A 21,639-nucleotide genomic window follows, 5' to 3' on the forward strand; every position below is an offset into this window, starting at 1 on the left:
TTAGCTTTATTATGCAGTTAGAAAAAAATTTACATTGATAATTGTTATTATTAATTGAGTGAAAATACTGTATTTCAAAATCTATATAGTTTTCGTGTCCATCATTTTTATTCGTATTTCTCCCGCGCTCGATGATGATTGGTAGAAAATTCAATATGGCGGGGTGCTCGTTGATTGGCTAATCATTTCTGGTCAAGATGGTCAAGATGGCGTAAATTTCGGTATCAAGATGATCAATGCTGTCAACGTACACATGTGGTTCCTAATTTAAATTCAACACATTTGTGATGCTAAAAGAGTTCGCTTACGCGTTTAAAACACGATTACACAATACTTAGTAGTTTTCATTCAATGATAAAACTTATCTCGTGACATGTTTGCATCGAATAAAGACATACAAGTGAAGTGAGGAGGAAAATTTAATAATTACGCTATAAGCAAATCTATAGCGCAAATTCATTAAATATTTACTACGTGTAAAACGATCGATCAGGTTTGCATACTGTACATGTATAAACAATCTACAGGTACCTTGCAAAATATAGATAACAATAAGTGTAACGAAGGGTTTTTTCACTAATAAATAACAATGAGAATATTAATGGGTGTTGCATGCAAAGTTGCAAACTGCAAGTAAGTATAATAATTTATATAATGAAAAAAGAACGCAAGTTTGAAACTGTAACGACTATATTCATATTATTTATAGGTATCTGACAAAACATTTTGTTATTCCAAGTTCCAAGTATCAAAATTGTACATTATCATACAGTATGGAAATTGAAACAATTGTATTAAAAACAGCAACAAGTATAAGTAAGAACTTACTATGGTTTCGTTAACAAAAAATGAAGAGCGCGATCTATGCATCATCTGATGATATCTGATCAGAGAAAAAGAATCTTCATGGGTAAATGTATATCTATAGGTACAACTTCGTCCTACCCTTATGCGCCAGTGCGCCTCATCCGCGTCAGTCGATCGGGCACCACGAGTGCGAGAGCATCAGCTCGTACCGCGTTTCACATACCTCCAAATACTATACAGCACCATATAAACATTAGCTCGTAAATACGTATAGGGATCATAAGAAGTATTAATGAAATTGTACAGTTGAATGAAAAATACACGCAAGTGTAGCAGAGTTCAACGATCCTTGCTGATATGCGTATTGCTCGCGATCGTGAGTGACCGATTAATCAAAAGTAGGTGCGTATACCTATACATACGTGCTCGGTGCTCCAAAAAATGACAAACTAAAGTATATACGCTAACAAGATCACAACATCGGCGTTAAATAGCGGCTGATTGTGGAGCGCACAGCTAGCTACAAGTTACCATCGCTACAGCACTTGCACTAGGATGCATTATAGGTAGCGTAATTAAGCAACAGCAGCATCGGAGGAGAAAAAAAAAAAGAAAGAAAAGAAAGAGCGAGCTGCTGCGAGGGCGGGATGCTACTCATAGTGGAGGCTGCCGCCATTCCGAGAGCTCAGCCGCGCCAGAGCAGGCAAGCCTGCTGAAGAGATATGGCCAGAGGCTTCAGCTCCTTGCTCCGCGGCCTCGCTTGCTGCTGCGTTTTCCTCGTCGCCGTATCCAGCCTCGCCGAGCTCGGCCATGGTTAGTGTGTATACTTACCTACATACCCAATGATATAATTCATCTTTACACTTACCTCTCCACATACATGTATATACATGTATAGGTGCACCTTGTCTGATGGTATACATGTAATGTATGTGTATACGTACTCCCCCCCCACATACATATGCATTTAATTAAATACACGTGCGTATAAATATCTTATCATTTTTGTAAAGATCCCATTCTCGGATGTAAATACATCTTCGTATCTTAAGTCACATGCCTAATCTAATCCGCTCTTCTCGCAGCTCCACAGCGTAATGTGTGTTTAGTTTGTGATGATAAGTATACTCTACGAGCCCTTTATTATATTACGTTTTTTTTTTTTTTCTTCACGAATCCAGTATAAACGATTCTAAATTGTCTCCAGTATACACAAATATTATATTGTATCTCGTTATACGTACTTATTATTTTTATTTTTTATGTTTATAAAATCGTTTTCACTATTTCCAAACTTCTTATCTTTTTTTTTTTTCATACACCTTTGTTGTTATATTTTAAATTAAATTGTTTTGTACACGTTTGGGCTAAGAAGATTATAATCTCGTAGAAAGTACAAGTAGGTTTGTGAACAAGTTGGCGACGGTATATAGCTAAACCAGCCACAAAAAAAAAGTACGGAACAGATAACAGTATCATCGTCATAAATGTAGGTATACCCAAATATAATTGCGCTATTGCGATACTATAGAACAACATTTAACAAACGCTGGTTGCATAAAGATAGCTACTGCACGATTAAGCATAATATACATACATCGTACATCATAGCTACTTATATCAGAAGTAAATAACAATAAAAATAACGATTTAGAATTATAAACAGCACATGCATATAACTTGCCAATTGATAGAATTGAAAACAATGTATTTACCCAACACCTGAAATTGGAAGAAAAATATCACGGTTTTCGTGACGATTTATTGTTAATTCGTGAAACAAAGCGTTCCCTCCTTTGAAACTCGATATCTTTGAAACCATAACTGGCACGCGAGCTCGAAGGCGATTGCACGGAAGCCAAAAAAGTGATGGCTTTCGACGAGAACCCAAATACACGTGTAATACCATTGTAAAGTATTAAGACAAAAACAAGCAGAGAGAATCAGGCAATGTGTATACACTTACACCAAAGGGGAGTGGGGATTGTAGGGGTGGAGAAAGAGCGGTGATTAAAAAACACGGGTTTCGAAGTCAAGCCATCGGAATTAATCATTATACATACAACAGCTTGTGCTCCATGGTATTCGTGATATACCAGAAACAAATATACCTACTCACACACTCAACGACGCACTTTGACAGCTTCACCGCGGTAGCAGCCATCAATCACCTGATTATAGTAATCGTCCAATGATCCCATTAATTAACGATGACGGTCTGAAAAAATTTACTTATTTTGCGCGTTTCTATATGAATTACGGTCTTTTATCGTATAAAAAGAATATGTTGATCGTGTATACGGTATGATACGTTTTAATATATAATATTGTTGTCGTTACTGCCGATACTATATCGGATGTCTTGAGAAACCATGACATCTGGCAGTCGCGTCGGAGGAGGCAATACGAAATAAGGAGAAACCGGGCCAAATAAGTACAAGGTAACGAGAGACGACGTAAAACAAGTTGAAAAAAAAAAAAAACAAAAAAAAATGTAAGCTTTTTCAGTACCATAAGTATATAGGTATGACATTATTGTTGTACTCGTTCTTAATAAAATGGAAAAATAAATTGAAAAACTATACATACATATATGTGCGATGTACCAATGTTATACATTGAATAATTATATTTTTATGTATTATTTATGTAGTACGCATCTCGTGACATCGCACAGCTTCAAACGTATATTTTTCTAGTGCATTGTAATGCTTAGGAGGGGTATACCTCCTACGCGTATATAGTTATGTGTATATTCGTACTACGCTTGGTATCCGAGTTGCATACATTCCATATATATGCATCAGAGAGAGCCATCGATGGACACACGTATAGAGGAAAAAAAGAGAGAGGGGAAGGCCCAACAACCAACCAACCTCAGGAATGTATAGAAGAGACCATCAGCTCATCTTTTTCCCTTCTCTTGCCTCTTCTTCTCCTTCTTCTCTCTGTCAACTTGTTCTTAAAACTTTCTTATGTACATATAATATCATGTATACTGTATATCAACATAAGCTCGTCTATACCTTGGCTCCTTTGGTATTTCTTCTCTATATGTTTATAAATTTATACATTGTAATATGCGCACCCGAGCTACGCACTCTCTTTTGTGTCGTTTTTCATCTTCACGCATAGATATACCTATTTTTTAATTTTATTTTATTTTATTTTTTGTTCGAATCAAGTCTTGATTAATCAAAAATGCATTATAATTATTGTACTAATATGCAACTACACCGCACCGCGTGTATCAACCTTTTTTTTTTTTTTTTTTTTTTTCAAAATTGCAATACATGGTCCTATAGGGTGCATCGATAACTGACCTATTTTCACGCTCATAAATATATATACAATTTTTTTTTTCCTCATAAAGCGTAGTAAACCAAACACACAAAATATACAAAATCATTATTTTCCCCTCGTTTGTTCCCTTCCCTTTAAAAATCCCTTTTATTCTTCGACCTTTTTTTCTCTCGGCGGAGCGTAAATAAGTTAGTATCATACAATACATCATAGCCCCGCAGTCTCTATATGTGCGTTTATACGTTTTTCTCTATTCCTCGCTCAAGTATTATACGTACAATAGACATCATTCTCCTCCCAAAGAGCTTCCACGTACACAATGTACTTACGCTCGTGAATAATGCTACAATTTACCTAACGCGCATGAATTAATCATACAAAATTATACTCTCTCGCTCGCCTAATACTCGTATGAATAATTTTTTTTTTTTTTTTTTTTTTTTTTCCTACGGTGTGTATAATGTATGTTTTTTTTTATCCAGCTTTTTATATATTTATATCACACTCTCTTTCGTTTCCCACGTAGTGTATAATGGGTGTGCATCGCATCGTTGATGTCCATTTCAAGTAACGACCATTATGTTACCATACAGTACATATCATGAAACGATTATCACATACGTCGACAATAATTGGTAAATATTTTTTTTTTTTTTTTTTTTTTTTTTTTTGTTCACCGCACGCTACCCTCGGCTCGCGAGCTCGCGGTCAAATTCGGCGAGCTGCCAGGAAATTGGCCCACTCCCCAGACCAATGTACACATTCCTACACATAAAACCACGCATAAGCTTTTGTGTGTATACTGCAGGTACACGCACACACATGTATGTGTATGTATGTATATTTACACGGTGCGAAGAAAATAGCTCTCGTACAAAGCTAAGCCGCATGTATGTATAGATACAGATACCTAACGGTGAAACGTTTCAGACAAATTGAAATAGTAAATAAGTGTGTACGGCTCCTATACATCAGAGAGAGAATAAGAAGGAATGGTGAGTGATCCCATGGCTTTTTTTCCAACGAAAAAGATGCACACGTGTGCAATGAGGAGCAACTGAATGCAGCCGTGCAACTTATAGACACAGTGCAGACACCATTCGGCGCGATAGCACTATACGGCTTGGTTTTTGGATGCTCAACTTGTATAATTTTATATTCTGACTACACGTTTTGGCTCGAGAGCCACGTGATTTCTCGTTATCCATCAAGATATAATGCATCGCATTCGGGCTTACGAAGTTTCGGAGTCAGGGTGTCGGTCCACAGGCTCCTTCCATGATTTTTATCCAACAGCGTTTGTCCCATCCATACGGCACATTGTTAAATAACGGATGATTGCACGATTCAGTTTTTATTCGTAATTTCTCTTGTTGAAAAAAATGTTGAAATTTAACGCTTTCGACATTCTGTAGTGTAAATAGTAGTTGAAGCATCCGTACACCAAAGAAAAATAGCGACTTTTGATTCGCTGTCTTAGACTTGGTTTTTTTTTCCCTCCCTTCATTATTTCACGCATTGGACGCGTTTATCCGTTAATTTTAACACTCGATTTGCTTATGAAAACGTTTCGAAAAAAATTTTCCGGCTTTTCCCAAAGACACAATACTCACGCGCGCGTGACTGAGAAAATAATATATAGTATATATATATACACTCTCGGCAGCAACTGCAGTATAACAGTCTACCTGTCACGTCACACAGGCGCCCAATACGGGCGTGTTATTTCTTTCAGGTTCCACGGCAATTTATCATTCCAGTTTGGTCACCTTCGGCACTTTTCTCCTTATTCGACTTTTTTTTTTTTTTCTTTTCCTAGAGAATACCGTCCTATACACACACACACCCACCCACGTACGTATACGTGTATACACAGGTATACCGCATATTCAGCCTCCTTTATTGTTATTGTTGTTATGATAAAGCCTGTCTGCGAAAAAAAAACGGAAGCAAAAGAGGAGGAGGGGTCGCGCGAGGGAATAAATACCTATACGTACAATGAAAGGGAGTGCGAAAAATGGGAGGAAAGGAATTATGCTGCGCACACGTGTATGAATCTACATTGCAGTACTTTATATCTATTGTAGGGGCTTGGAAGGGGGGCGGGGGCGTAGTAGAAGGAGAAAAGAGTGTCGGACCGTCATGGCCAGTTGAGTGTAAAGTAGGGTTTTTCTTTTTTTTTTTTTTTTTTTTTTTTTTTTTTTAAAGGTAAATGCACCGCCGAATAGGGACGTATGGTACCTATTGTTTGCCCTGCTCCATCTCTGCTGCAGATGCTGTATACATCGTTGGGAAGAAAATATGAAAAAAGTGTAACAGGTACACACACGCGAGTCGCACGTGTAAATACGCGCGTGGATGCTGCAAGTATAATAATTATAATAATATAAGTATACGAGAAGATGTAGAAATGTATTGGCGGTGCCACCACTGCAGCAACCTCCTAAAATACTTATATATTATTATTATTGTAAGGTCTTTTTTTCTGGTGTATATGTATACGTATGGTTGCTCCCTAGTAGCTATAGCATCAGCTCCTTTGTTCGCTCGCGTTCGTCCAAACGAGGCGGCTGCAGCGGCAAAAGGACTCTTCCTCCTCTCTCTCTCTCTCTCTCTCTCGCTTGCATCGTGCGGGGCAACCCAAGCTCCTTTTCTCTCTCTCCCACTCGTCTATTTTTTCGTTTTCTTCGTTTCTTTTTTTTTTCCCTCCCAGCATCCTCATATTCTTCCTCTTCGTTTATTTTATTTTCTCCCGAGTCGCTTCGTGATTCGTCCGCTCCCTCTTGCCCGTCCTTCCCCCCCCCCGCTCGTGTCCCTTTTGGTTTTCTTCTCAGCCTCACGCTGTGGTGGTGTATATGGGCCCCTGCTCGAACAAATGCCTAGAGAGAGAGAAAGCTTTGCGCTGCACGCTCGATCGATCTCTCCCTTATCCTGTATGTATGTATAGCTGTGCTTGGGGCCCTTTGTACTTTTGGCTTTCTTCTCTCTCCGGGGGAATACCCCGCACCTCGGTGTCCTTGGCTTTTTGCGTTTTCCAAATTTCACTCCGCAGAGCCACGCGGAGGTTTACCCGTGAAAAATCCCTCTTTACGACCGCAACTCCTCGCTTTTTCCCCCCTTTTCCGGAAAATTTATGTTATATTTTGACACCTCCTGTCGCTCGACGCTGCACTGTTTCTTTATAATATTATTTATACCTACACGGAGTGACTTTCAACATTTTAACCATATCAACGGTGCACTGCGGAGGTTTTGTTTATACGAATGGCGTGTATGTGGAGCGACAACGAAAACAAACATTGTCGAGGGTCCTCGCGGTTCCCGTTAGTCGCGCGCGTGACACATTTTCGGTTGAGGGGGTTGATCTGATAAAAATTCATGAAGTCGACGACGCCGTTGGGTGCAAAAAAAAAGCGTTCGCGCGCCCGAGAAATTTCCAAAGGGGGCTAAGAAAGATGGTAAAACCGATCGGCCGGAATTTGCGCGCAAAAAGTCCCCGAGGCGGAAGAGGAAGAAGAGACGATAGGAAAAAAAAGGGGGTACAGGCTTGTATCGGGGGACTGTCGACCAAAAAGTCAGAAGAAGATTCTCCCTCGGTCCTCTATATCTCATTGCACGTCATTTATGATTATACGGGCGTTGGCTCAGCACGAACGCGTATGAAATATACTTGAGTTTTTTTTTTTTTTTTTTTACAAATGATTTCATAATCGGTGGAACGTATATCGATATCAACGTCAACGGTGCTGCTGGTGTACTGCTTAAAAAAATATATATATACGTATATTTGAGTAAAAAAAAAAAAAGCACTCGAGCTTCATTCCAAAAGCAGACATTTGCACACTCACGTGAATATTTTTCTCCCTTGCCCCCCAACACCCTCGCGTACATGAGCTTCATTATTCGAACGAGTGCAACTTCTCCCTCGTTTTCAAGCCTAATAATAATTACAAGTCCAGCAGACCCCCCTCTTACCTCACCCATGTACGTACACGTGTACTCGTACATTGTACTTACGTTCGTCTTAAATTAAAAAGTTGCGCGCGAACCTGCACTAGCCGGGAACTGGAGGAAAAAAAAAAAAAAAAAACCTTGAATTTGCACCCTCCGCCGCGTATATATACAAGTATAGTCTACTCGCGCGTGTGTCATTATAAAAACGCACCGTAAGCATAGTTATAAGTATATCCCTTTTTTACTGCTCTGCGCTCGTTAGCAGATATATACGGTGGATAAATATTGTGGACCAACGTTTTTTTTTTTTTTTTTTTTTTTTTTAGGCGAAAGTCCACGTATGTACTTATTATATAAATACGCGACCTATACAGCTGATATGTTTTAAAATATAATATATAAAGCTTCGGTTTAATTATAAAGTGCCCAATGTAATAATTATTATCACCGCAGTCTTTAGCGATGGAGCGAAGTGGGGAGAGCGAGAAATAAAAGTCGCGGCGTTAATGATGTTATAGAAGTTGGTCGTAACATATTATATGTATGTATATATACGTGTATGAGTATACGCGCGAGAGAGAATCAAGGAGCGGGTCTCTTATATACTTACCCCATGCATATAAATATATGTAATTATAATTATGTAAGTATACAGGTGTGTATTACATAGGTATATATATATATACGCGTCATTAGCGAGTTTACGCCGAGAGGGAGGGAGGAAAAAATTAATAATCCGCAGACTCGCGTGTATGCGGCCCTCTCCCCCCTCCCCCCGGTATACATGAAGGGGTGAAAAATGCGCTAAACAATTAGTCGGGCATTGAGTGCGGGGGCTTGAAAAATAATTTGCTGCTTTCTTAAGTGGCGTCCACTTGGCTGCCTCCGGGACGAAGCACCTCTCGCTTCCTATATAGTATATCTGCGTGTATGCTTGGGGAAGAAAAAAAAAACAAAAAAAAAAAAAAAACGCATCGGCGAGAAGTATACGTGTGATAGGCAATATATAACTACCGGCTTGAGGGAACCGGAGCGACAAATCAGCCAAGAGGGTGGTGCAGACGCGGGAAAATGATCCGGGTGGTGGCGGGTCGTGGGAGAGAGCTCTTCATTTCTATACCACCGCTGGCAGCAGCGCGCAAATGAACGAGTCTACATGGGTGCGCGGAGCGTATTTTAGCGAGGAGAGCCTATGTATATATTTATATATATACACACGCGCGCACCCCGGATTATGCGTATACGTATTTTCTTGATGTAGGGGTGAGTCGCGAGGGAGGGATGGAGGGAGGAAAAAAAAAATCAACAGCGGGCGAGCCGAGCACATCAAGTGCCGCAGCGGAAAAGTATATATGTGCGTGCAGGAGCGAGAGAAAAATAGAGAGTGAGTGAGTTTGGAAAAAAAGGGTCGAGAGGAAGAGACTAGACGTGCTTTTTTTTTTTTTTTTTTTTTTTGTTTCAACGAGAGGAGGGAAGAAGAAGAAAAAAAAAAATATGCAAAATCTGTCGACGACTTGACGGCCTATACTTGTATATATACGTATATATACGCATTGGTTATACTGATGTGGGGGGTGAGCGCCTGACACCGTTGCTTTATAATTGAGAGTTTTAGCGCGTCGAGGGTCTCTCTCGAGTGCCCTCGTGTCCTCGCGTCTGGTGGAAAATAATAACCTGGAGAGAAAATTCGTTTTAAAAATCTTGTATTAATTAACTCTCCTACTTTTTCAACACCATCCCGCATGCACGTCTCTTTTTTTTTGGTTTTTTTTTGTTTTTTTTTTCCACCCGTAAAACTAACGATTCTTGCGCTCAATTGACACGTAAATTTACTGGAATGGTATGCCCCCGTGTATGCTGTTTTGAAATAAATTTATATATATATTTTTTTTTTTCTTCTTTATCATTATCATCAAATGACTGACGGCGAGACGCAGTTGATAAATGATAAAATAATCCGCGCACCATTGTATAAATAATACATAGTAAATGTATATATACAGGATCCACAAAAGAGAGAGAGAGAGTCTCTTCATCCGGTCGAGAGTGTGGATTATATACGAGATAGCAGAGCTGTCGATTCGTTGCAGCTGGAAGAGAGAGAGAGAGAGAGAATCGCAAATAAGAGAGAGAGAGAGAGGCGAGGAGTTTCATGTATACCTATAAATATATTGTATAAGTGGGTGGTACAATATAAATACACAGGCATGTTAGCGTGCGAAGAGTATAGGTGTACGTAAGTATAAGGTTGAGTATATCATGTACCTATATAAGTATAAGCAAAAGGAAGAATATGGAAGGAAGTCGAGGAGTCGAGGAAGAAGGAGAATCAACGGTATAAAATATATATATATAAGACGCGCAAACGAGACATATATTATATATGTGTGCATGATGTATGATGGTTGCAACGGCAAGAGGAGGGAGGACCCTCCACCATCACCCATCGTAAAGGGGGATGTAAATGATAGGTATATATTTTTGCGCGAAAGAGAGGATAGAAAGAGAGATAGTAGATAGTGCGCGAGAGTGTGTGTGTAATGCATGAGCACAAGGATATAGGTATAGCTATAAAAGAGAGATGAGGCAAAGAAAGGAAATGTACATGTATATATAGGTATGGATGAAAAGGGTTGGAATTGTTGTGGGAGAGGTGCAGAGCAGCACAACACGCGTTTGCTAACAAGCTGCATCAGTTACAATAAATATATATATATATATATACATATATATGTGTGTGTATACCTTATATATGGCTATTGAGGGAGGGAAAGGAGGACCCGCCGCGTTAACTGCATCAGCAGGAGCAGGATCCTCTCGGAGAGCCTCTACACCTACAATAATAATAATAATAAAAAATATACAACAAGGACTATCCATACTCTCAGTCCCTCTTATTGGCGTATACGTATACACAGATAAAGAATATATAAGTAGAAGAGCTGATGCTCGTTTGCTCCTTGCCTCCTCACCTCCTTACTTAGTCCTCTCGTCTCCTATATAACTACTACACTCGACTACACTACTATATAGTTCGCGTGCAGCACACAGCACACCGCGCGTCCTCCTTGTACGGTCTCCTCATCCTCATCCTCCTTCACTCTCCTTCCTTCGTTTCATTCTTCTTTTTCTTCTTCTTCTTCTGTTCTTGATGGTGTCGTTGCTTCGGTATGGAGATTCCTCGGCTCGTTCGAGGCCTGTGCGCCTGATGCTGTTCTCTCTTCGCCGAGCTGCATGCAACAGGCGCTTCCATGCATTTCCCCTCCCCCCTCTCTCTCTCTCTTGGGTAGACGTTCGTACGTTATTGTTGTTATTGTTGTTGTTGTTGCCTCGTTACGCTCGGAACGAGTATAGGTAGCTCTCAAGGGGGCTTTCCTTAACTCCTTCGCCTCTTCCTCCTCCTCCTCCTTCTTCTCCTCCTGATGCTTCCTTTTCTTGTTTGCATAGGTGATTGGCCAAGGGGAGAAGCCTCAAGTTCTTGGGATCAAAATTTCCTTTTATATTTCCTTCTTTCGTTGTTTAAGTACTTGCATTATATTAATATATACCCTTCCTTTTGCCATATAATATAATATGAAGTAAAGTACACGAACTTTCAAGAAGAAAAAAAGGGAAAAAAAACAAACAACAACTTGAGCTTTTGTTGGTGTTACTTACACAATTATATTGCGAGTGAAATGTTTCGTCGTGTATTACGTCTAGTTGATATAAAACATAATTATTAAAAAAAAAAAAAAGTGAAAGAAATTGCACAACAAGGCACACGTATATAGCCTGTATTATTTTTATTATTATTGTTGTATACCGATGAAGAAGAAAAGAAGAAGAAGAAAAAAAAAAACAAAGAAATAATGATGACAATAATAAGGTCTCGTGTGTAACAAAGAGGGAGCGAACAGGCCCTCGCGATGTTAACGCGCGATTGCTTTCGCTCGTCGCGAACTCAATGGCCCGCAGATAAGGGAAGAAGAAGAAAAAGAAGAAGAGAATCCCCATATTTTTTTCCATGTGTGTGTGTATGTATGTATACGCATATACCTCCACCCTCTCCACCACCTCGTTTCGTTGCTCGTATATATACATAATACACGAGTCCTGTATATATATACATCCTGGCTGTATATGGATAATCGCTCTCGTCCTTCGGCCGCGCGCTCACGCCAAGCGCACACCTGTAATCACTCGATTCTTTATAAGTACACTTCTTTCTCTCTTCTTGTTCTTCGTGCCTCCTCCTCGTTATTTCCCCCCTGGAGGTTGAATGCTCGCCTCCTCCTCGTCATATTTCGTGCTCGTCCTCCGAAGCCTTTTTTTTTTTTTCTTTCTTTCTTTTTTCTACCCTCTCTCGCGTGCGCGTACAATCCGGGAAAGACGAGACGAAAGGGAAAAAAGAAACGTCCAGATAAGGAACCCCAATAATATACTCTGCTGCCAAAGCACATGGTATACATATACCTAGTACCTATATACATTACGTGATGGTTGAAAAATAGAGGTATACACACATCAAGTTTTATAACTGTGCAGCGCGCCCTTTGCTGCAGCTGCGTCAGTGGTAATATAAATGTATATATATATATATATATATATATATATATGTGTGTACTTACGTTACCAGGTACCCTTTACCTATTACCTTTACCATATACTGATATACTGCTGCTGTCCCGGTAGTACATAAGTATATCTGCAACTTGTTTATCTCATCCGTTGTAAATTTCGTCTATTTTCAAGATGAATCCGCATGCGGAACGAACAATTGTTTACCATTCCATGATTTATTTGCAATTGTGGAACTGCATCATAATCATCATGCTTTCCATAGTTGTATTATAGAATATCGGATTACCCAAGTAGAAAATCACCTTTTATCGTATATATACATCTTATATAAACTGATTTGAGTGTTATAAACACCTTCTTTTTTTTTCATCAGTCTACAAGTTCAACAACACTTGAGTTTGCGTTGGAACGTAAAACAATACCCAAAGTCGCAGACACCACCCGCATAAACACATACCTTACAGAGGAAGTGCATACATGTATTATCCCCGCCTATTTCTAGAATGGTACACCTATATATATATTATGTTCAACAAACAGAGAGTGCATGCAGATGTGCATGGCGGTAAACGATGGTGGTTTGGCACACGGAGAAGCGGAGTTGAAAGCCTCTTTTTTTTCTCGTACAATGTTTGCATATAATTTGTATATATACCTTATACTTAATGTGTCTTGCACAAGTGTGCCGGGAGAGATAAGCCCCAAGAATAAGGCCCTATAATGCCTAATGCGTCTTGACGGAAGAAAAGTGATAGTGCGAAAACAGGACTTAAGTATATAATATAATCAATATATGGATGAAGAGAGAAGCTGCGTGTATCTCACTGGTTTCACGCACGAGAACATTTTTTTTTTTTTTTTTTATCACGAAAGTACGTGTATACAAATATAATAAAAATTCCTATTCATTGACGGTCGAGTCATGTCTCAACTACATTATTTCTCCTAAAAATGTAAGTACGGGAATGCGCAAGGAATAGAAAAATCGGGTGTGTTGCGATAGAAGAGATTTTTTACATTGCAACGCAACCAAGTATTATAACGTATAAAATCAGTTGGCGCTCTTAGAATTTTTATTCTGATCTTGTTTCTATTTTTCGGACCTGAAGCAAAATAAAAAAATTATCATTACTATTACTTTTTTTTTTTGTGTGTGTGTACGAACTACCTTTTTTAAACCTAAATATTGTTTTCCGAAGATTTATTGACGAAAACGTGATTATTATTATTATTATTATTATTTACACATTAATTTTTTTTCGAAAGTTCATAGTCGGAAAACTGAATAGAATTGATATAATTGTGACAATGAGTCCTTTTGTTTCAAAGTTTTTTGGAGCAACCGATCTTTACCTCTTTATGCCTATGTACTTATTTCTCGTCTCATCCACATTAAACACACACTGCAGTACAACACCAAAGGGAGCTTCGGTATATATATACACACGACGAAACTCGTGTCATCAAACCATCTTCTAACGCACTTTCCGATAAACGTATAATTTTCCAACGAATCCATATCGTATACATCTCAACTCGACGTTTTTCAGGCACACCAGCGAGCACACCGAGGCTGCTCTTCGCCACCAACAAGGACATCCGCGTGGCTAACGTGTCGCGCTCCAACAAGCTCGTCTCGACCATCATCAAGGATCTCTCGGAGGGCGTCACCCTCGACTACTACTACGAGCGCAACCTCGTCTGCTGGTCCGACAGCGTCCTCGAGATGATCAAGTGCGTCCGCACGAACGGCACCTACACCCAAGTACGTACACACACATCATCATCATTATATTATGACAAGTAGTAATTACACGTATATTGTAAACTCTCTCTCTCTCAACAACAACCAACAGGAGCCGATGACGATCGTCAACTCGAGCCTGATATCTCCGGACGGCCTGGCCTGCGACTGGTACACGGGCAAACTCTACTGGACGGACGGAGAGAAGAATCGGATCGAAGTGACGAGCATCAGCGGCCGACAGCAGCGCAAGGTACTATTTTGGACGGACATCTACCAGCCTCGCGCGATCGCCCTGGTGCCCCAGCGGGGCATATTCTTCTGGACGGATTGGGGCGACGTGCCCAAGATCGAGCGCGCCTCGATGGACGGTGACCCGGCGAGTAGGCAAGTTGTCGTCGCCGACGACATATTCTGGCCGAACGGATTGACCGTGGATTACGAGAACGAGCTCGTCTACTGGGTCGACGGGCGTTACAAGTTCATCGCCGTCATGGACTATTACGGGCGCAATCGGCGTAAAATCGTCAGCGAGGGTCTCGAGTACCCCTTCGCCATAAGCTACCTCGAGCAGCGCCTCTACTGGACGGACTGGCGCACGTGGTGTATACACAGTCTCGATCTGAGGGCGCCCCAGGCGAGGCCGCGCGAGCTCATCCACGGCGAGTACATACCCGGTGACATCGAGGTCTGGGACGCGCGCCGCCAGCCGCCCCCGAGTCCCCAGCAGCCGAACCCGTGCGCCGACCAAGGGGGCAACGGTGGCTGCTCGCACCTCTGTCTCCTGAGCAGTCGTCGGCCAGCCGGCTACAGTTGTGCCTGTCCTACCGGGGTCCGGCTGCTCGAGGACGGTCGCAACTGCGCCCCGGGGCCCCAGGAGCTTCTTCTCATCGTCCAGCGCAACGAGATCAGCCTCATATCGCTCGACTCGCCCGACTACACGAACTTTGTGTTGCCGTTGAGCGGCATCAAGCACGCCATCGCCATCGACTTTGACCCGATCGACGAGATGCTCTACTGGACGGACGAGCAGGCGCATGTTATACGACGGGCCTACCTGAACGGCACCGGCCAGCAGGACGTCGTTACGAGCGAGGTCAAGAGCGCCGATGGCATAGCCGTGGACTGGATCGCGCGCAACCTCTACTGGACGGACACGGGCACCGATCGGATCGAAGTCGCGCGCCTGGATGGCTCGAGCAGGCGGGTGCTCGTGCACGAGGATCTGGGGGAGCCCCGAGCCATCGCGCTGGCCCTCGAGCTCGGCTGGATGTTTTGGACGGACTGGGACGACAAGCGGCCCAAGATCGAGCGCAGCAATCTCGATGGGAGCGAGCGCACCCTGCTCGTCGGCAAGGACATCGTTTGGCCGAACGGCATTGCTCTCGACCTCGAGCGCCGGAAGGTCTACTGGTGCGACGCCAAGACCGACAAGATCGAGGTACTTTTGTCAATTTTAACGTCCCCTTTTTTTATGATACCCGATACGCCTGACGTGGACAATGTGTACAAACTTCCGTCGATCCTCCCAATAGGTCTGCAACATGGACGGCACCGACCGTAGAGAAGTGATAACCGACAATCTACCGCATCTGTTCGGCTTCAGTCTGCTCGGAGACTTTTTGTACTGGACCGACTGGCAGAGGCGTAGCATCGACAGAGCGCACAAGCTCACCGGTGGCGACAGGGAGGTCATCGTGGAGCAGTTTCCGAACGTCATGGGCTTGAAAGCCGTGCATAGGGGCCGACCGAATGGCACGAACCCCTGCGCCAAAGCTAACGGAGGCTGCAGCCACCTATGCCTCAACCGACCTAAGGACAAGTACGTCTGCGCCTGTCCGATTGGCTACGAGCTGACCAAGGACCTGAAGACTTGCATCGTGCCCGAGGCGTTTCTTCTCTACACGAGGAAGGATAAAATCGGCAGGACCAGCATCGAGAACCCCAACAACGACAAAGTCATCCCGATCGCGGGCGTCAAGGACGTGAGGTGAGTCCATCGATGTGCTCTTCGAGTGCGTGTTCTCGGTTTCAGCTAGATTGTCCGTTTTTTTCGTAGCGCCCTTGACTTTGAAATGTCGGACAATCGAATTTACTGGACCGACGTCAAACAAAAAGCTATAAGCCGTGCCTTCGTGAACGGGTCGGAGGTTGAAAAGGTCGTCGATCTGGGTCTGGAGACGCCTGACGGGCTTGCAGTCGACTGGATCGCGCACAACCTCTACTGGAGCGACACGGGTACGCGGAGAATCGAGGTCGTCCACCTGGAGAGTTACAGCAGGAGAGTCCTCATTTGGCAAGATCTCATAGAGCCGAGATGTCTCGCTCTCGATCCACAAAGAGGGTAAGAATCGCGTTGAGTATACGAAAAGTTCGCCATTGCTTGCACAGTCTTATATAAACTGTGCGACATTGAATTTCAGGTACTTGTATTGGACGGAATGGGCGAATACTGGCAGTATAGAACGAGCTTGGCTCGACGGATCGAATCGACAAGTCATTGTGTCGGACGTCGGTCGAACGAACGGCTTGACGATAGATCACGAGACTCGACGACTTTACTGGGCCGATCTGTACACCTCGGCGATCGACAGCTACGACTTGACGACAAAGTCGCGCAAAGCCATCATGCAGAAAATCGGCTACCCGTTCAGCATTACGCAGTACCAGGACTACATTTACTGGACGGACTGGAACACGGGTTACATCGAGCGCGCCAACAAGACGACCGGGGGCAACCGCACGAAAATCCACGATCACCTGGAGTCGGTCACGGATCTCCTGCTCTGCCACGAATCGAGGCAGCCTGGCTGGAACACGTGTGCCACCAACAACGGCGATTGCAGTCACTTGTGCATAGCGCTGCCACAAGAGTCAGGCGGTACGTCGACCAGTCACAAGTGCGCTTGTCCCACGCACTACAGCCTTGCCCCGGACAACAGGACCTGCGTTGGTAAGTACATGTGTAGAGGAATAAACCCCGCGAATAACGCACAGCTGCACGGTTGCGTTAACCACGCGTGAATTTCTTTTTTTCGTCCACAGCTCCGAAAAATTTCATAGTGTATAGCTACCGAAACGTCATGGGCCGCTTCCTGCCCGATGCTAACGATTGCCCCGACATAACGCTTCGCGTACAAGGCTTGAAGAACGTGCGAGCCATCGAGTTCGACCCGATCAGTCAGTACATCTATTGGATCCGTACGGGTGACGGGCGCACATCCTCTATCAGAAAGGCTCTGGAGAACCGTACGCACGCCGTTGTCGTGCTGCCTGGTGGTGCTGGCCATCCTTTCGACTTGGCACTGGATCCTCTTGGCAGATTGCTCTTCTGGTCGTGCTCGATCAACGACGCGATCAACGTCACTAGGCTCGACAGTGACTCCAGCGTTGGCGTCGTCGTAAAAGGTGAGGGTGAAAAGCCGAGGAACATCGTGCTGCATCCAGAGCGCCGACTACTCTTCTGGACGGACATCGGTGAAAAGAGGCGCGTCATGCAGAGCTTGATGGACGGCAAGGAGAGGGTCGTCATTGCATCGGACCTTGAGCCACCGACGAGTTTGGCTGTCGACACCATCACCAACGTCGTTTACTACGCGCACGGCAATCAAATCGAGTTCTCAGACATCAACGGGGGAAACCGACATTCTCTCGTCGAGGCGGCCCAGGGCTCCATTGTACATCTGTCGGTGCTCTTCGACTACGTTTATTGGTAGGCAACCAAACTTCTGATGAATGATGCTCTTGCGGTGGGTATACTTATGATTGTTTTCCACTCGTTGCAGGTTCAACCGCGACAGTCAAACTGTCGAGAGGGTGCACAAGATGAAGGGTTCCGGGAAAAAGGCTGTCATGAGCAACCGTCCGCTCACAGATTTGGTATCCGTGAGAATGCCCAGTAGCCACGCCATGGAGTCCAACGTGTGCAGCCCTTTGCACGAGTACGGTGGTTGCTCGCACATTTGCGTCGGCGCGAGCGCCACCGGCCCGAGATGCTCGTGTCCGCAGTCGCTCGTACTCTCGGACGACGGGAAGAACTGCCGAATAGCACCGACCTGCGGGGCTGATCACTTTACCTGCCTCACCTCCAAGTCCGCCGAGTTCAAGGACTGCATTCCATCGAGTTGGAAATGCGACGGGCAGAATGATTGCGCCGATGGGAGCGACGAGGTCGGCTGCTCGCCCTGTGATCGCAACAAGTTCTTCGAGTGCCTCGACGGACACTGCGTCGGTAAGCACCACATCTATACTGCGAGTAACGCAGAATACACCGCGTGTCTCGAGCGAAACTCAAGTAAGGCACTTTTTCCAGACAACGCGTGGGTTTGCGACGGCACGGCCCATTGCAGCCGCGGCGAGGACGAGGTAAACTGCTGTCAGCACAACGAGTTCCGTTGTAAGAACTCGGACGTGTGTCTGCCCATCTCGGCACTCTGCGATGGCTGGGCCAACTGCGCGGACGAGAGTGACGAGCAAGAGTCGAGTTGCTTGGGATCAATCGACAACCGACGCCAGCCTCTCGATCCCGCGCTCGACGCGGGCAAAAACGCCTACCTACTGATCCTGCTCATATTTACGCTGTCTGGCATCACCTTTGGTTTCGTTTTCTACTATTGTCGCCGTCGATTCACTAGTGGCGAGGAGCTGCCTGACATTCTGCACGACTCCGCGGGCGATCCGCTCTCCCCTAAAACGTATCGTTTGGCAAAACCGATGCTCAATCAGAAGAACTCGCGCAAAAATCTCAAGCTCGATACTGCCGTCAGAATGTCCACGCTCAATGCCAGCAGCATCAGCTCGAGCTATGACCGAAGCCACATTACAGGTTTTTCCTACTGTTCGTTATCACTTTGTTTATTTTATTGATGTTCTTCGAATCGACCAGCCAATGAAAGGGCGAGAGTTGATCCATTGATTTGACCATTTGTACGATTGCAGGTGCCTCGAGTTCGACTCACGGTAGCTCGGCTGGCGGTTACCCGCAGGAGACGCTCAACCCGCCTCCCAGTCCCGCTACCACGGCCAACTCGACGCGTTGCTCGAGCAGCAATGCCTCGCGTTACAACGCCTACCGCAACTATCGGAGCATCAATCAGCCTCCACCACCCACGCCCTGCAGTACGGACGTATGCGACGAGTCGGACAGCAACTATCCAGCGATACCGCGCTTCAGATATGGTCATGCCGGGGAGCCCTTTCCGCCACCCCCGACCCCGAGGTCAGTATACCAGAGCGACACGGCAATCAGCTGCCCGCCGTCGCCGTCCTCGAGGTCCTCGACCTATTTCAGTCCCTTACCACCGCCTCCATCGCCTGTACCTTGAGTCAACCACGACCCAGGGCTCTTCTTCTGCTTCTTCTTATTCCTTGAAATCCCTCACTGCCTCCGGCTCTGCTCCGGCAAACGAATCAAACGAGTGGCTTCTTCTCGACCACGACGTTTCGTTGACTGAGTTGTCACAGTAAACAATAACTCTCTCACAGGTTCCCTTTTAAAAGAGTACTTTTTTTTTTTTTTTTTTTTATGTACATAATCATGTAAAATAGCCCGATAATTTGAGCTCTTACGCGATTGACCAAAATCGTATGTTGACTTGTATACATGTAGTTTTAAAATATGCAATAAGTATACAGTACAAACGGTATTTTTGACTCTATGGAGAGCTTTACTTAATGATAAAAAGTGACGATTTAACAATTACAAACTAGACAACGAATGTTTATCGATTCGAGTCCAAGGCCCAATGAAAGCTTAACAATTTTTTTAACGTCAACTTTCGTGCTCGTTGCGTAAAATTTTTACATTAACTAAGCTCCTTAAATATAGATCCCTACAATGGTGCCAAAACTCTTGTGGCATGAAGGACTACAATTGAAAGCATATTTTTAAGACTTAGGTAGCGCAATAAATTTATAAAATTCATTGTCACTATCGATGGTCACGTTTTAATCTCCCGGTAAAAAGGTTCAGAGAGTCTTTAAAAATTTATGAAGACACAAATATTCATAAATTTTCTAAGATGACACATTTTTGCCCAGAACTAAAACTTTTGGTATATTTTTGTCCAGAAGGATACGTGACGGTTCGTGTTCAACTTTTAAAAACGTGTTGAATTTTTTTTACTGGCATTACTCAATGCCATGAGCTAAGCTCGAATATTTTTTTTTTACTATTGAATTGGATCATCTGCTCCTATGTACAAAGTCTGAAAACCACTGTGCCTGCAAGTAACCGCAAATAGTTTTATGACCCATTGTAAATAAATACTTGCGATTGTTAATGTTTGACTTGAGATAACAAAAATGACTGATTATTAGAGTTTATATTAAAATAATATACATGACACTATTTTCTAATAAAGCAATAAATTAATGAATCCAATTGAAAACAAAAATTTTTTCGAGCAATTTACATTAGAATGTGAAAAGTAGTGTTAAAAAAATATAATGTAATAAATTGTTTTAGAATCAGTTTTGAGTTCGAAATAATTTTGAAATTGGATTCATTTTATCTAAGGTACATGAATAAAATCACAAATATTTTATTTGTGTAGTTTTTAAAGCAAAGTTATTATTTGTGATAAAAAAATATATTACAACATTTAAGTATCGTTGAAAGTAGAATTATATGTATAATAAAGTAATTGCGTTATTTATATTTTACAAATTAAAGTGGCATTTAACCAAAGGCTGCACTGTACATCATGAGTGACATCTAGCTATTTTGTCAAATCATTTTAAAATTGTTCAAAAAATTATATTTAAATAAATTTTATTTTTTATAAATTTTCACACCTGGATTATTTGCAATCAAAATCTATTACAAGTTTAAAGAAATGAGAAATACTCATGTACATATTTTGCAATGTATAGGTATATACTTGTTTAAAAATTTGTTGTACTGTTCAAACGCAGTGGTTGATGAATTATTATTATTATTAATAATATTTGCGTTCTACATAATTTTAAGACTATTTCGGTTGAATAACATTTATAATTACATTATTCTTAAATGAAACGGCATTATAAATTTGTGCAATCAAATACTCATAGGAATTAATGTTTATTGAATGAAAGTTCAAAATAAAACTGTTATATTTGTTGAAATATTACCATACAAGTAGTCATATCAAAAAACTGCTAATGTAAGTATGTGTACAAACGCGTAATTTAAACCTACTACTACTTACCCAGCACATTTAATAATATCGAAATTCAAAATTCTGTCGAAAATTGTCTTTACGACTTTAGTACTGGAAAAAAACTAA

At 42.7% G+C, this 21,639-nt stretch overlaps 1 protein-coding gene across 1 annotated transcript; it reads left to right on the top strand.

Moving 5' to 3' along the window:
- The first annotated feature begins 1,001 nt into the window (after window positions 1-1,001).
- Window positions 1,002-19,891, top strand: LOC106639512 (low-density lipoprotein receptor-related protein 6). The gene is made up of 10 exons (XM_089596595.1): window positions 1,002-1,620; window positions 14,178-14,392; window positions 14,484-15,812; window positions 15,907-16,361; window positions 16,431-16,715; window positions 16,795-17,324; window positions 17,417-18,083; window positions 18,157-18,602; window positions 18,684-19,196; window positions 19,310-19,891. Exons 1-10 carry the CDS (start codon window positions 1,530-1,532, stop codon window positions 19,693-19,695), a joined length of 4,917 nt encoding a protein of 1,638 aa, XP_089452721.1. The 5' UTR covers window positions 1,002-1,529; the 3' UTR covers window positions 19,696-19,891.
- Window positions 19,892-21,639: the final 1,748 nt, after the last annotated feature.

This window comes from Copidosoma floridanum, unplaced genomic scaffold (genome assembly GCF_036245765.1).
Source record: "Copidosoma floridanum isolate Cflo_tuat_1 unplaced genomic scaffold, Cflo_Japanese_pri ptg000030l, whole genome shotgun sequence".
NCBI classification, from domain to species: domain Eukaryota; kingdom Metazoa; phylum Arthropoda; class Insecta; order Hymenoptera; family Encyrtidae; genus Copidosoma; species Copidosoma floridanum.